General features: G+C 29.1%; 1 protein-coding gene across 1 annotated transcript; it reads left to right on the top strand.

Annotated features, from left to right (window-relative positions):
- The first annotated feature begins 13169 nt into the window (after positions 1-13169).
- On the top strand, positions 13170-15227 carry LOC132947550 (beta-galactosidase-like). Its single transcript, XM_061017855.1, has 6 exons — positions 13170-13203; positions 13511-13848; positions 13914-14189; positions 14247-14393; positions 14680-14895; positions 14978-15227. The coding sequence occupies exons 1-6, from the start codon at positions 13170-13172 to the stop codon at positions 15179-15181; spliced, it is 1215 nt and encodes a 404-aa protein (XP_060873838.1). The 3' UTR covers positions 15182-15227.
- Positions 15228-17153: the final 1926 nt, after the last annotated feature.

Here is a 17153-nt window from a genome sequence, read left to right as displayed (position 1 = left end):
TCTACCCATAGTATTTATATGGTGTCGAAATAAAATCAAAGACAAAAACAAACTTCACACACTATACCATATAAATATATAATAATATACTACTACATACTATCGTTAAACATAATAGTCGAACAATAATTATTACAATAAATTCGCAGTCAGCAGATAAATACTATATCCTTAATCGTGCGTTTACAACTAACTAGTTTGAATAATAAGGCTAAAACTCGAGCACATTTAAAATTTAACATAGCACTTATTTTAATTATAATAATATATTGTTTATTTGTTTTAAAGATTTTAATATTTTAGAGAGAATAATAAGATGCTATAGACGCCCGATAATGATAAGAATAAACTATTGGATGATATAAATAGGTCAATATTCGTAATAAATAATGACTTATACACCTAATATATTATATTATAGATAATAGATTATTATATAGGTGCCTATAGAAAACATGACCTGCAGTTTTAAATTGCAAAATTTGCAATAAAACATGTTTAAAAAATACAAAAATAAAATTGCAAGATATAAGTTAATTATAATACCTTTAAGTCGAGATGTCAAATAAGATTATTACTATTAAAAAATAAATAATGTTATATTGATGTTACCTATATATTACTTTTATAAAAAAAAAACAAATAGTCTGGTACCTACATTGAAATAAACAATATTTTGTATTTTATAAAACAATTTATAAAATTATTTAATGAAATGATAAAATTGAAACATTTTTGGGAAGATTATATAATATGTCTTATGGGAATTATTAAAATATAATATTAATTATTATTAATCACGATGTCCTCTGGATCAGCGGTTGTTCTCAACCTTTTGAAAGAGATGATTTCAGAATCAACATTTTATTTTATTTTTGCGACACTTACAAATATTTTTCTTGTCTTCTTGCATTGCATAGGTTTTTAAAATGTTTATGACAAGTAAATTGTTTTAGCTACCGTGTAGCAATCATTTGTTTCATTGCAGGAGAACATTTGGTGCGTGGTGTAAAGTTCAATAATTTATGAACTATTATGGTTCAATAAACAATCGACTGTTCAAGTACCGATCACCTATTAAAATTGTTTAGTTCTCAGTGGGTTCAAAAGATTAAAAGGTGCTGGTGTACCTATGGTTAGTTCTATGTTCAGTCCATGAACCTCGACAGACGATTTTATTATTTTCGTTCTTGGTTGGTTAAACCGTTCGACCTCGCAAACGACCATAAAAAGTGGTTGAATAGTTCAATGCTATTAACCAGTTGCATCATGTCCACCTTGAAAACGCATCCACTGAGACACTCTTCTAAACTAACCTTTTGTCTCACAAAGTTCAAACTTTATTCTAATATTTAGTACCTATTGTAGCTATTGAATCAACTCGCTCACTATTACAAGTTCATATTATTTAACTCCAATATTTTCTGTGAAAATGTCCTCTCTACTATTACCGTTAAAACCACGGCTCAACCATGAAATTGTTGATAGTCGTCGATATGTCAAAAGCATATATACCTATAACCTATCATATAATATAATTTTTTTTTTTTTTATTAGGGTTAAGGCTTCGACTACTAGGTCATTAGCCTGTGGTACTGTAGGGGAGGGTACTGTTGGTTTGTTTACACGTGTGTGTTTGTTTTTGGCAGAATTTTTAATTTGGGCACCCGTAGGTATCTGCCATGCCCGAGTGGGGGATGGCGGCATTTGTTCTCCGGACACCGCGTGACTTATTCGAAGAAAAATGCCGCCCGCGACCGAGGTATCGAACTCGGGTCGGCTGCGTCGCATGATATTATTATAATGCAATAATGTCTCATACAATCAATTTATTTTTAAAACTTGAAGTTGAAATACATATTTAGTAATATCTAATAAATATGAATTATAAAAAAAATAAGAATAACAATTCATTTAATTAAAACAAATAAAAATATTAGTAGTATAGGTTAGAGATACCTCTAAATATAGTTTCAACTTCCAATAATTAAAGATTTCTTACCTGTAAAATTAAAAAGCGGGTTAAGTTTGTTTCGCTCTACTGTACAGAATAGGTTACAAATAGGTCACTGTAATGGATAGTGTTAAATTTGAATTGAATTAACGAAGAAAATCGAAGCAATTTTTCTGCCCCAAACTGTGATGGGACACAAAAAAAAAAATCATTGTAAAATTAATACATTCATCGCTCTGCTCAGAATCTAAGACTCAAAATATTTTGAAAATGTATTCTTGTAAGGAAATGTTAATATTAACATTCGGTTAGGTTAGGTTTTTAGAGTTAAACTAAAAGTCAAAATCTATTTGTTTGTTGACTAGTTTTGCGTTCTACATTTTATTCATAATTTTTCTTGTTTTTTTCTTTTTTGTTTATTTAATTTAAATTATTTAAATAAATAAATGCCATACAGCTTTTATTGTTTTATTAAATAATAGGATATTTTTACATAAACACCCTACTACAAATTATAATTTAAAAATACGATTTTACAAAAATATGTATGACGGTTCGCCTGATACATGCATTTCCTTAAGAGGATCAGCCTCTAGGTATTTATAGACTTATAGTTCTTACCATAGGTAGGTTACCTATATGGTATCTCTTTCGGGTTATTATCCACTATAACGGTACTCGAAATCCAGTTCTAGATAATAGCGTTGACCATTGGAGCATCAATGGATCCAGAAACTATATTAATTAAAAACATAACACCAGTATCATCCCTACTCAGACCTTACGGCCTACACCCACGACTTTCTAATGTTGATATTCTAATTGCGGACAGGACAGGTTAGACAAATCATGTATATCTTACAACTTATTTGAGTTAAGATATAAACAGGTATGTAAGTGGTGAATGCTCTGCTGTACAGTCGGTGTATATAGATGAGTCACTTCAATGGATGTGTTCCATTTTGAATTCAATGATTTAAAATCACAATCACGAGTCAAAATATGACATTTTCATACATCTGCAAGTACAAAATATTCAAATATATCCAATTGTATATCAATAATTTACAATACTTTACTGAGCATGATAATGAAATACATAAATTTATTAAATTTTATGTCGTATATAACAACTCAAATTAACCTTGATTTTACATAAACTTTAGATATGATAAAAAATTTTCTCTTGATTGATGAATGACGATGGACTAAAGTCTATAGTCTATATAGGCCAGTGGTTCCCAATATTGGTGTTCCGTGTTTCCCCAGGGGTCCACGTGTTGATGTTAGGGGGTCCGTGTAATGTACTATACTGTATGATTTTTCATTTTTATTTTATATTAGTAAAATAATTATTAAATTCGTAGTTGTTTGAAATTCCGGGTATTTTTGGATTATTGAAACTCGATTTACCGCGAAAAAGGCAGATAATTTATTTATTCAAATTGAAAAGTAAGTATTTACAAAAGAGGGGTCCCTGGACTAATTTAAGTTTTAGCTAGTGGTCTGTGCCTTCATACTAATTAGGAACCACTGCTATAAACTATAGTCAGTGGTATCATTTCAGTTTTAAATTATGGGGGTGGGGGAAAGTTTTGACCCGCCCAAAAAGATAACTTAAAGAAAACCTCTCGCAAGTCCATTATGTTACATTTTTATCAAATTACCATTCTTACCTTACATATTTTATTAATGTAAATATTAGTTATATTACTCTGAATATGTTTTACTCTAATCGTTACAACCCTTTTCATTAACTAGGTAGGTAACAACATAATTTGCAAATATAAAGTAACAGATATTTTCATAGACCTTATAGTTTATATTAGTATAAGGTCTATGGATATTTTATAAAAACAATTGTACTTGTAAATATACACATTGGCGCAAATAGGGGGGAGTGGAGCTTGGGGGGGGACTTAGTCCCCCAATTCAAAATCTAGTAATAAGATCTAATTTTTATATTCATTGGTAATAAGCATTATGGCCTATGGGGAGGGGGCCTTGAATCCCCCCAAAAAATTTAGTCAATTTGCGCCTATATGCATATACAAATTAAAACTCTGTAAAATATCAAGATAGTTTTTATTGATTAACAAAATACATTAATTTATTATCCATATTCAAAAATTAATGGAAACATGCCGACAAAATAAAATGTTACACCGTACACGAGTACGCGACGGCCAGGAAGAAGTCGGAAATCAATAATAATTAATAAATAAGAGAGCCGATCCAGTGGCGTAGACAAGGGGTGACGTGGGGGTCAGCTCCACCCCCCCTCCCTCCCCATTTGCTTTTTATTACCTTAGTAAAAAGTTTTGAGAGGGTGGGGGATTTTCAAATTTTCCTCTCCCATTTAATTATGTTGTTTTTTTTTATCCCCCCTCCCTTTCAGAACTCATGTCTACGCCACTGTGCTGATCGCCGATCGGTTGTTGTTTTTAGATTTTAGAATTGAAACTATAATATGGGATTATGATATATTGATATTAATTATACAACAGTAATAATATTAAGTTCCTTTTCCTTCACAAAATGCACACATATTACATATACATACAACATACATACATTATACATACATACATACATACATACATACATACATACATACATACATACATACATACATACATACATACATACATACATACACGATACATACATACAGTATACACAGGGCCGGATCTTAGCTTTTTAACACCCGGGGAAAATTAAAAAAAATACGCCAATCTCAGGGAGATTACCAGAATTAGTATTTTTTTTACGGAAAATCAAGCGCACTCACACAGTATTATGAGGACCAACACTTACAAAACCTTTTGCAATATACTGGACCAATAATTTATTTACCACAAATAATTTAAACGATTTTAAACTAATCAAGTAATAGTTTAGAAGCACTTCTTAATGGTGTATTTAAAGCTAAAATATGTGGAAAATATTTCCAAGTTTCAGGCTTAGAATAAAAATAATATTGATAATAATAACATGTATAAATTATTTATTAACAAATCTAAATTAGGTATCCATTGCTTACTTTTAATATAAAAAGCTTCATGTAAAAGAACAATATTAATTTGCAACATAACAATATTATACATTTTTCATTTTTAATATTTGTTACAATCTAAACTTAATATTATGTACCTAAATACGGAAAAAATACAATGAAACAAAAATGTGATGTACTGTAAATTGTAATATAATGATTATAACATGAAATTTACTTTATCATGGATTATAACTTATCGATAAAATGTATATGTGACACTCGAATTGCCTCCTAAACTTAGGTAGGTGACCTTTTTTTACTTGAATTGCCTCCCGGCGTTTTCGGAGGCAATATTCGAGTATACCCAAATGGTCTACTCGAATTGCCTCACATGACACACCTGGAATATTAATTAATATATCGATAGTTGTACGTGTACTATCGATTATTATATTATTCCGTAATGGTCAAAAATAAAATGTTTAAGACAGTATAATTTACCAGACAGATTAATTTTTCGAATGCAATAATCTTATCCGCGATTAGTGATTAGTCTATCATCACCAGTTCAACACAATCAGTTTCGTTTTCGCAACCACGATAAATAACACGTTATTATATAGTATACATACATTTTTATAAAAATGAACGTGATAAGCGAGATCAGCGAAAAGGGTAAAACCATTAATCATTATAATATGTGCCTAATATACCTAACCTAACCATTATAATATGTGATGGTTTTAAGTTTGGATACAAAAAATAATTAGCTATTGACATTAAACGGTGGACATGTACGAAAAAAATATGTACAGTCTATTTGAAAACCGATCAACGCAATAAAATCCAGTTCGAAAATAGTAAACTTAATCACGATTGTGCGAAAGATTCAGAGCAAAAAATTAACAGACAGATACTCAGCAACAAATTGAAACGAAAAGCTTTAGAACAGATCTCTGAACGACTAGCAAAATTATTTTTAATATTATCAATTATTACTGCTGTGTTTGTCTATTTATTACAACATTTATTTGTTAATTTTATTTATTTTTTTTTTTGTTTATTTTATTTTATACTGTTTATATTATTTTACACTATACAACTTATATCATTATTATTATTACTGTTATACTATGCGCCTGACACGAATAAAAAACAACATTTATTTTATACAAACTTAAGTTTTTGACTGTATAACAGAATGATTTTTCATCTAAATTATGTTTGATATATTTTTTTATAAATCGATCAATTATAGCTATCGCAGGCGATTACAGTACAAGAGTAGGTAGTGACCCTCTTAGGAAGCAATTCGAGTGAATAATATTTTTGAAATCGGCCCAAGTAACAATGAAATGTTTTTTACACGTTTAATAAATATTAAAACATTTCAAAAATAATGTTTTTAAAATATATATTTTTTTTATATTAAAAAAATGTTAGATTTAAAAGATTTTTAATAAAAGATAAATTACATATCAAAGTAATGTTTATTATTCAATATGTATTTCTATACATTTTAAAATTATTAATTAATAAATTTCTTTTTTTTTGCATATTTTAGCGCATATTTATGCAATTTTAAGTGCTATAAAATCCCAACCCTGATAATTAATAATAAGAATAGGAAAAATATTTCACTAAAAGTTTCCTAAAATATCATGGTTTTTACTTTGCCTTTTATTATTTAAGGTTTATGCAATAACACGACTAATTGGGGGGGGGGGGGGGCTGTATCTAGTATCTACATAATATATTATATGCAAGAAAACGATGTAATTTATACCATACTTTAATATGTCACTAATCGGAGAGTTTAACTAAGTGTAATCTATGAATCTATGATAGACTAAGGCGTGTCACTCTCGCGCACTGACAGATGCGGACGGGTATTTCCACGACACTGCGTATACCTATTTCATAATTGTCCTTTTTAATTTTTAAATCAATGTTATTAGATATAATTTATCTCGATTAAAAAAAAAATTATTTTATTTTATTCGCATATCCAATATTACACATTTTCTGTAAAATATTATTTGAACCAAGTTTTGACTTTTGTTTTAAAGTCAATTTTAAAATTTTAATTTACAAATTTCAAACCTTAAAAATACGCCCACGAAAATTATACGCCCGGGGATAAATCCCTGACTTCCCCCCCCTAGATCCGGCCCTGAGTATACATACAATAATACAATATACATCCTACTAATATTATAAACGCGAAAGTTTGTAAGTACCTATGTTTGGTACTCTTTCACGTAAAAACTACTGAATGGATTTTAATGAAACTTTACAACAATATAGCTTATACATCAGAATAACATATAGGATACAATTTATAAAGATATATTGTGTGAAATTTTTTAATTTTAATTTTAATTTTTAAAAAAGTGTAAATTGTACACCTATACGTTTTTTAGTAAGAAATAGTCGCTGGCTGACAATAAATAACATTCAAACAATAAATAATTCAAACAATTATTATAATTATTTAGTAAAGCAAAAAAAAAAAAGGTGGATAAGTGGATGTCGCTCTGCTGTATGGTAGGTTACAAGTGGGTCACTGTAATGGATGGTGTTAAATTTGAATTCAATGATATAATATCATTGTATAAGAAAAACGATTCTGAGCGAAAACGGTCAGTCAGCCTATGATTTTACCAAGTATATTTGATGATATTGTGAATAAAGTAATTTATATATAACCTATTTACGTGGAGCCTTGTTTTAAATTTTCAATCCTTAGCCATAAAAGTTAAAAATTTATAAATTTTTAACTACAAAATAATTAATAAATTATAAATTTGATAAATGTTGTCAAAATTTGAACTTTAAATGCTTATAAAAAAAAATTGTGCTAATGTATTTTTAATATTTTTCAACTGCTATTAGAACGATATATCAGGAGCCTTATATTAAATTTTCACGCTTTTTTACCCAACAAATAAAAATTTATTGATATTTATAGAAAAAAAAACTAAAAAAATTGAAAACTGACAATGTCCGTAAACAGCTCAAAAAGAGTCAAAATATTTTCAACATTTTATGGTGTATAGAAAATGCTAATATAAACATTCAGTCAAAATTTCATGTCCCTACGGTCATTTGTTTTAGAGTTACACCAAAAACCAAAATCGATTTTCTCGAAAACAGATTTTGCGTAAAAATTCCCGTTTTTCCTTAATTTTTCTTTTGTTTTTCACGTCGCTTGTGAAAACTACTGGGAAATTTTTACTTTTGACCCCCCAAAGTACCAACTAGATTCACTTTCCTATCAGAAAAGTTACTATTGAAGAAAATCCAAGCACTTTTACTGTCCTAAAAGGTGATGACAGACACAAAAATAAAAAAAATACATTCATCGCTTCGCTCAGAATTTAAAAAAACAATTAATCAATAAATTAATGTTTGTGTGTAGATTAGACCTCTAGCAAAAATATAGGCTAAATTAAAAATGGTTTAATTTGGTTTTTTTTTATTTAAAGGATTTTAGTACTGTTAGATTATGTTAGGATTTTGTATTAATTGATTATATTAATTTCTCTATTTGTGGAATACAACAAACTTGGTATAACTTTGATACTTTAGAGTTAAATCATACACTTACGTTCAAACAGCACGAGGACCGCGATCCACCACAGGCCTCCCTGATAATATAGTGCTGCGAATCAGAATTTTTTTTCCGGGAAGTTAAGATAAATTTTGAACACCATACGCCGAATATTAAATAACGAATTGAACAAAGTTTGAGTCATATAGAGTTGGATATTTAACGGGCAACGAAGTGCACGGGATCAGATAGTACGTACATATTATATTATATTATTATATATATACAAATACAATATACCTACATACAGAGTACAAACCAAATACGTCATGCTCGTCTCCGCATGTGTCTAAATATAAATATATTCCAACTATTAATTATCAATTTGTAATTACCTACCAATGTATCATCGTGACAATAATTTCTTAGTATAGGTAGGTACACAATATAATATTTTCTCTGAATATTATAAAAATAGACATGATCTTGTGTCAATAAAAATACATATATAGGTAATTCTCATGTGTCTTTGATAAGCTTAAATAAGCAATTATATTATGTAATCAATATGCAATTTCGTTGCTGCCGCCTAATTCAGTGGCGTATTTATAGGAATTTGTCATGGGGATGGTCCTGATAATTTACGGAAAACAGAGCCACGGGGGGCTAAGCCCCCCCACCTAATTAGTCTTTATTAAATAAATATACCATATTTATAATACGATTTAAAATTTTTGAGTTTGTGATTATTAAATAATAATATGTACAAAAAAAATTTAAAAAAATCGGGTAAGTGGATGTCGTTCTTCTGTACAGTAGGTTACAAGTGGGTCAATGTATAATGGATTGCATTAAACTTGAATTCAATGATATAATATCATTGTAAAAGAAAAACGATTCTGAGCGGAGACGGTTTGCCAGTCTGGATATTTTATATTGTTATTATTTATTATAGCCTGTAAGTTGAATTATTATTGAAATATTTTATTTTTATTCGTTTCTATGGTGATACAGTTGATACACAAAGCGTTAGAAATTTAAATCCCATTTTTAGCGGTTTTTTGTTATTTGTTGGTGGTTTTTGTGGTGATGGCATTAAATAACTATTGAGTAAATCCAAAAATTACCTCCCTAAAGTACCATCTTGATCCAATTTTCTAAAAGATAAAATACTACATATTGAAATCGAAGCACTCCTTCTGGTAGAAATTTTGTATACAGGATAAAAAAAAAACTCTAGCTTAAAACCACTAGCTTTATCGCTCCGTTCAGAATCTAATATGTTATAAATTACAACTTTAATAAAAAAATTTCCTAAAATACATTACTTCATTCATTGTTGACCTTACATAACTTTTCAACCTTTTTAAGGACGAAAAAGATCTCTCTGGAGTGTCTGTAGTTACTGGCAATGTACAAAACTACAAAATATTTGAATTAAAAAATGAACTCTGTATTTTTCAACCGTTTTCGGTACGAAACTGATAACAAAAAAAACCACGATATAGTTGAAAATGTTGATAACTGAAGCTTCGAAAATTTTTTACAAATTCTTTCGTATCGTGTAATAAAATTTGTTTTTCTTAATCATGTAAAAACACAATATTTAACATGTACGAGCACGAGTCAATGGGGGGGGGGGGGGGTCTGGATCACACTACCCAGTACCCAGTACCCACTTACGTAAAATGTTAGGGGGTTCAAATGCAACACCTTAAGTAGTTAAGTGCGTACTATAACCAATAAATAATTATTTTAATAATATGCCAATCGCTAATATTTTAAAATACCTATTCTTAATAACTATTAAGTAATAAGTATTAACAATACAGTATAGGTAGGTATAATTAATGGTCAAACGGTCCATCAATAAAATTAAAATATGTAAGTCATAATCAGTGCCGCAACTTGGTACATATTGGTGGGTGTGCGACCAAATATATAGGGCCCATGTATAGAGGCAAAACTACAGGGGAGGGGAGAGGGAGGCTATAGCCCCCACCCCCCAACTACGATTCAGACCCCTCCAAAAAATATTCCTTATTTATTTAGATATAAGGCGTTTATAGGTTATTTTAAATTAATAGTTTTGTTAGGTGTGCTGTAGCCCCCCAGAATTTTTAAGACGAACGTCTCTCCAGCACCACCCATTCAAACATTTTACAATTTTTTTTTACAGGAAATTAGCATGTAATTAGCATGAATTTGCATGACTATCGCCAAAATTTGCATGACAAAGTATACAACTCTATGACAAAAAATGATGTGCGGTGCTGGAGAGACGTCTCACCAGCACCACCCAACGTGAAAAATTAAAAATAATAACAAACTCGATATACCAAAATGTAGCACGTGATTAGCACGAATTTGCACGATATACCCGGAAATTCGCACGTGTCTGGTTCGCGAACAAACCACGTTCGACTATTTCGCGCGTTTTTTTTATAAGCATTTAAAGTTCAAAAATCACGAAAGTTAGCAAATTATTTTGAGTTGAGAATTCGTAAAAATTTTTCTTTTTAAATCTAAGATTTTAATTTTGGTAATAATACAAAACTGTGTACAAAGTTAAATTCGAGTTGCACCAAGTTTATATTTTTAAATTAAAGGTTTTCGAAACGTAATTTCTGGTTAAGAAAATTTTGAAATAAAGTTCCCCATTTGATATTTTAATTAATTTAACTTTAGTTTTACTCAGACGCATCCACGTTGAATCAAAATCAACATATAATTTTGCTTTATTATCCCAATTTAATAAGTTTTCGGCCTCTTCTCAGGCAGCTGAAGCTGGTTGAATCATAAAATACCTCCTACCTCCATTGGTATAGGCACCTATTGTATAAGTACAGGTATGAAGTATTTTATTCCCCACTCATTACACTTCTGCAGTATTATATTTAAGTATTTATTAGAACTTTACACAGAGTTTTTCAAACGTTTAATAGAAATTTCGTAAACAGTCTTATTAAATTTTATTTTTTAAAATTGGTTACACTTGGAGGTTGGAATTTTTTTAAATAGATAACAATTTATTGTCAAGTTATTTTAATGTAGTACCTATACAATTTGAATTCAGTTAATCAAAATGTTTTATTTGTACATTTTATGGTATACAAATGCTTTGATAATTTATTTTATTATACTGTATAAATCAGAAGCTCACACAATACAACTGTATTTTGATTGACTGCTTTTGACTTTTTGATAGTGTCATCAAATAATTCCCAATTGTTAGGCCCTCTTTTACAGTACGCTACATAGTGACCAACAGATGTGCGCAATCTACTTAGCCCTTTAGGATTATGTTATTTAGGATTATATTAATACCTACGTTTCTACTCATAAATTATACTATGTATAATTTATTATTTTACTTATTTTATTTAAAATAGTATAATGGCTTTTGGGTTTACTACAGCGCCAACACCTCTCTTCAATTTTTTTTTTTAGTACTGTAACTCTAGTTGAATAATTTGTATTGACTTGAAAATTGATAATTTGGTGCCCCATGAATAATCATTCTTTAATGAACTAAATATTTTGAATAGTTTATTCTGTTTAAGTTTCGGGGCATTTTAGTTTGAACTTCGTAATGTGTGTTTCTACTGTCAAATTTTTTCCAAACTTTTATTTTTGTTTTCTAAAATCAATTTGCCTGCGGGCGCCAACACCTCCCTTCAATTTTTTTTTTATGATTTTAACTCTAGCCAAATTTTTTAAACATTAACAATCTGGTACCCTTTGAATAATTCTTTAATGAACTAAATATTTTGAATAGTTTTTTCTGTTTAAGATTTTGGAGATTTTAGTTTGATGTTTGTAATGTGTAATCCAACAATATAATTTATATAAATTTTTTTTTGTATTCTAAAATGCATTTGCCGGCGGGCGCCAACACCTTCCTTCAATTTTTTTTTATAATTTTAACTCTAGCCGAATTTTTTAAACATTTTTAGTACTGTAACTTTAGTTGAATATTTTGTATTGACTTGAAAATTGATAATTTGGTGCCCCATGAATAATCATTCTTTAATGAACTAAATATTTTGAATAGTTTTTTCTGTTTAAGTTTCGGGACATTTTAGTTTGAACTTCGTAATAATTTTCAAATTTTATAGAATTGAGGAAAATTTGAAAAACCGGTACTGGTTCCGTTAAGGTATAATTAAATTAATCCAACTGTGATATTTAAATTAATGTTAAAGATATATTTAAGGTATTAGTGTTTTAAAACAGTCAGTACTCATCACTTTAGTCACAATGTGGTAAATCCTAGTTTTTGCACTTTTCGGAACGTTATTGACTTAGTGACAAAATAGTGATAAAAGTTGAAAGTAAGCAGTACTAAGCAGTTTTAATAAGCAAAGTTAATAACTTGAATCATAATATGATGTTGCAGATCAAAATTATATTTTAATACTACATTAAAAACCGAACAGGAATTTAACAAGTAATAACTCATAACGAGTAAGTATATATAATCATTTTTGTTTTTGTATTTTCACAATTCCACATTTATTTGTTCTTATACAGCGTTAGAAATTTTTTCAGAAATTATTTTTTAATATTTTGGGAATTTTTTTCTGATTGCCTGGTAGATATCTTTAATGTTCTATTGTCAATCAAGGATGAAAAAAATATATATAAATTTCATTAGGTAGAAAATGAGTATGGAAGTTTTTATGCCTTCGATTCCGGGTATAAATTATGGATACGTGATTTATTTAGGAGTTATATAAAAAATAAGGCTGCGCTTTTTACAATTGATGGATGTGGGGTCAGTCATACTTTGACTGTGGCGTTATTCCAGAAACGCAACTGTAGATTTTGGAATTTCATCAAACGGTTAGTATTACAAAAAGTCAAAGTAGATTATTTGATGTGTGAAAAAATTTAAAAATATCATCAAAACACTGAAAGACGTGGCAATTTATAAAATTGAATTAATAAATATTAAATTTATTGCAGATTTGAATTATAGTATATTTTTATATGTTTGTTTTAGCTTCTCAATGTTTTGATTTCATGAGAAAGGTTCAAAAAGGAGGTCCACTAGTGAACTCAGAGTTCTATCCCGGTTGGTTAACTAATTGGCAAGAATCAGTATCTATAGTCAACCCCATCGATGTTGTAAAACAAATGAAAGTAATGTTGGCAATTAATGCTTCGTTTAAAATTTTCGGTACAAATTTTGGATTCACATCGGGAGCGAATACAAATGACACCAAAGAAAGTATTGGATACTTACCACAGTTGACCTCATACGATTATAATGCTCCATTGGATGAAGCTGTAGACCCTACAGAAAAGTATTTCAAAATTAAACAGACACTTGAAGAAGCCGTGAGTTTTAATAACAGTTAACTATCCAATATACATATACGGTTTATTAATTAATTATTTTTAAGAAATATGCTGTGACAAACGAGATATCACCAAATCCCGCACCCAAAGGTGCCTATGGAAAATTCTATTTAAGACCTTTGGTTAGCATATTTGAAAAGGTTGCTCAACGTATTAAACCAGTGATCAGTGATGTTCCTTTACCGTTTGAGGACTTAGATATTAACACTGGTTTTGTAATGTATGAAACAACATTAACAGATGATCAAAAAAATGTTGAAAATCCAGTAAACCTAACTGTGAACACGGTTAGAGATCGAGCAATCATTTACCTGGATCAAGTAAAGTTACATTGCAGTTATAGTTTTAGAAACATGAGTGTTCAAATTTTTTTTTAGGTACAAGTGGGTACTATGAATCGGTTGAAAGCTAATACTACAATAAGCTTAAACATTAACCGTACTGTTCAAAACCTAAGCATTTTAATTGAGAATCAGGGAAGGATGAATTTTGGAGACTTAATTGAAGATAGGAAGATAATAATAGCTGACAATAAATTATTTTATTCATGGTCTGAGACTGAAATAGTATAATTTATAATAGTATACTATAGTATTATAGTATAATATAATGCTTACCAGTTACCATAGAAGTTAATATTTGATAAATTGTGTACAGACTGGCGAGTGGTTACATTACCTTTTTAGAAACAAAAGTGGTAATATTTACAATCACTGAATTAGATTGTATTATATTTATTTTAACTACCAACTGAGTATAATTACTGAATTAAAATATTGTATGTAAAATAATACTAATTATATTTTCTAGGGAATTTTTGATCAAGTGATTCTCGGAAATAAAATATTAAGCCCTTGGAAAATGACTGCATATCCTTTGAATGGTACATCATGGATTTCTTCAATCAAATCAGTTGAAAACGTCAACAGTGTTAAATTACCAGCATTTTATAAAACACAGTTTACATTAACAGTTAACTATACAAAATGTTTAGACACTTATTTGGACACTTCAGGCTGGACAAAGGTGTGTTCTTACAAGTTAATACTGTTAAGTCGACTTTTATCCACATATTTACAATTTAAAAAATAATATTCGATATTTACAGGGTGTAGTGTTTTTAAACAATGTAAACCTTGGTCGGTATTGGCCACTTGGTGGACCTCAAGTTACACTTTATGTGCCAGCTCCTTTTTTAAAACCATCACCTTATGCCAATACACTAGTGATATTAGAACTTGAAGGTACATCTCAAGATTTGTCCGTGAAATTTGTGGATAAACCTGTTCTTGATGGTCCTATAATGACATAGATAAAATGTATGTTATATAATTGATTAAGAAAAATATATTAAAATTATTAAATGTTTGATTTATTTTATTTTTATCATATAATAATTATCGTGATTTTAAACTCTGTGTGTCATTCTATAAAACCATTCATTGACAAGCAATAATTCACAGTTCATAACATCAACTAGATAGGGCCCAGCTAGGATACCTACATAATTCATATATTGTGTATAGCAATGCAATCTAGGTATCTTGCGACGGAAGTGAGTGGATGCCACAGTATGGTCTTTGCGTTAGAAGCTTCAATTGAGTACCTAGGTATTTTGTTGTTTTTTAAATTTTTATTTACATAATTTTTTCTAGTAATTCCATCACCACATACCAGATGACGATACGTCATTCAGTAAAAAGATTGTCCGTGGCAATAAATATATAATTCAAGTTTAAAAAGTACTCTGAACTGAAATTTGAAAGTATCTATTTTATGAAAATAACCTGAACGCACTCAAATGTGCGAGTTCGTGGTATAAACTTATATTTTAATATTATATATTCCTACTGCTTAACAAACTGTCCGTCTATTGTTGGCTCATTTTATTTTTTTTGTTCACCGAAATTATCAAAGAATTGTTAATCGTTTCCGACTAATGTCGATAATTATTGGCGATTATCATAGATGATACAAAATATATTAGGTATATTATGATAAATCCATTAAACTTATATAATACTCAGTACCTATATGGTCAATTGATAAATTGTGTGTTCTTTTACAGAAATCTTTGTGATCTGCAACGTATGAATAGATACGGTTAAGTTGAATTATTATTATTTGTTTATTGTCATATTTGTATATAATAATATATTTTAGTCGTTTCAATTACCCACGAATAATATTTTTAAAATAGGTATAGCACGAACTACAATCGTTCTTCTTTGTTTAAATATCTGATTTCGTCCAATTTGATTATAAAAATATAAAATAACTAGGTATAAGAAAAACTGTGTTTTTTCTAAAAAAATTTTTTAGATTTTTTGGTTACAGAATAATCTATTTACCTGGAACTTTGTTTTCAAATTTCAAACCTTAGCTACAAAAGTTGAAATATCATTTTTCAATTTTAAAGTTCATAAATTGTGCCTATTTATTTTAAAAAATTTCACCTGTTATTGTAACAATATATCAGGAGCCTTTTATTAAATGTTCATGCTTTTTGACCCCACTACTAAAACTTTATTGACATTTATAGAAAATAAAACTAAAAAAAATGGAAACTGAAAATGCCCGCAAACAGCCAAAACAAGTCAAAATATTTTGGTGGTGTATAGAAAATGATATTATAAACAATCAGGGGAAATTGCATGTACCTTAGCTATCTACGATCATTTGACTTAAAGTTATACCAAAAACTAAAATTGATTTTGTTAAAACGTGATATTATTGGTATAGGTTAAATTTCTATTTTATAATAGATCAATAGCCAATAGATTACCTATAAATCACATTTTTTTATTTAAATCCCGGTAGTCATTTGGCATGCAAACTATAACTGAAATAGATAACCAGAATAGGTACATTGCTGATCACAAAGTACTTTCTGTAAAAGTACATTCGATTTAATATTTATCAATAGACTGTATAGATACTTAGTATAATATAAAGTTCTATGGATTTATCATAGTAAATAATATATTTTATAATATCTATGGCAATCGTCAATTGTCGACATTCGTCGGCGACGATAAACAATTTTAATAATTTCAGTGAACAAATAAGTAATAAGCCATCGATATAGACCGACAGTTATGAGCCGTATACATTATATTGTAAGTTCTAACACAAACTCACATATTTCGTTATGATCAGGTATTCAGGTTATTTTCATAATATATTTTGATACTTTCAAGTTTCAGTTCAGAGCGAGATGAAGATGGATAAATATAGTTTCTTCGGCGGCGGCGGCACTCTAGCTAGGTTTCACCGGAAGAGTC

The sequence above is a fragment of the Metopolophium dirhodum genome, chromosome 6 (genome assembly GCF_019925205.1).
Source record: "Metopolophium dirhodum isolate CAU chromosome 6, ASM1992520v1, whole genome shotgun sequence".
Lineage (NCBI taxonomy): Eukaryota > Metazoa > Arthropoda > Insecta > Hemiptera > Aphididae > Metopolophium > Metopolophium dirhodum.
Note: the sequence above shows the minus strand (reverse complement) of the source record. Positions and strands in the feature narration are given on the sequence as shown.

Excerpts from the sequence above, each read along its gene's own strand:
- LOC132947550 (XM_061017855.1), top strand. The coding sequence starts at position 13,170 with ATGAGTATGGAAGTTTTTATGCCTTCGATTCCGG. Across the intron at positions 13,849-13,913 it reads AACAGACACTTGAAGAAGCC|AAATATGCTGTGACAAACGA; the intron begins GTGAGTTTTAAT and ends ATTATTTTTAAG. Across the intron at positions 14,896-14,977 it reads ACACTTCAGGCTGGACAAAG|GGTGTAGTGTTTTTAAACAA; the intron begins GTGTGTTCTTAC and ends CGATATTTACAG.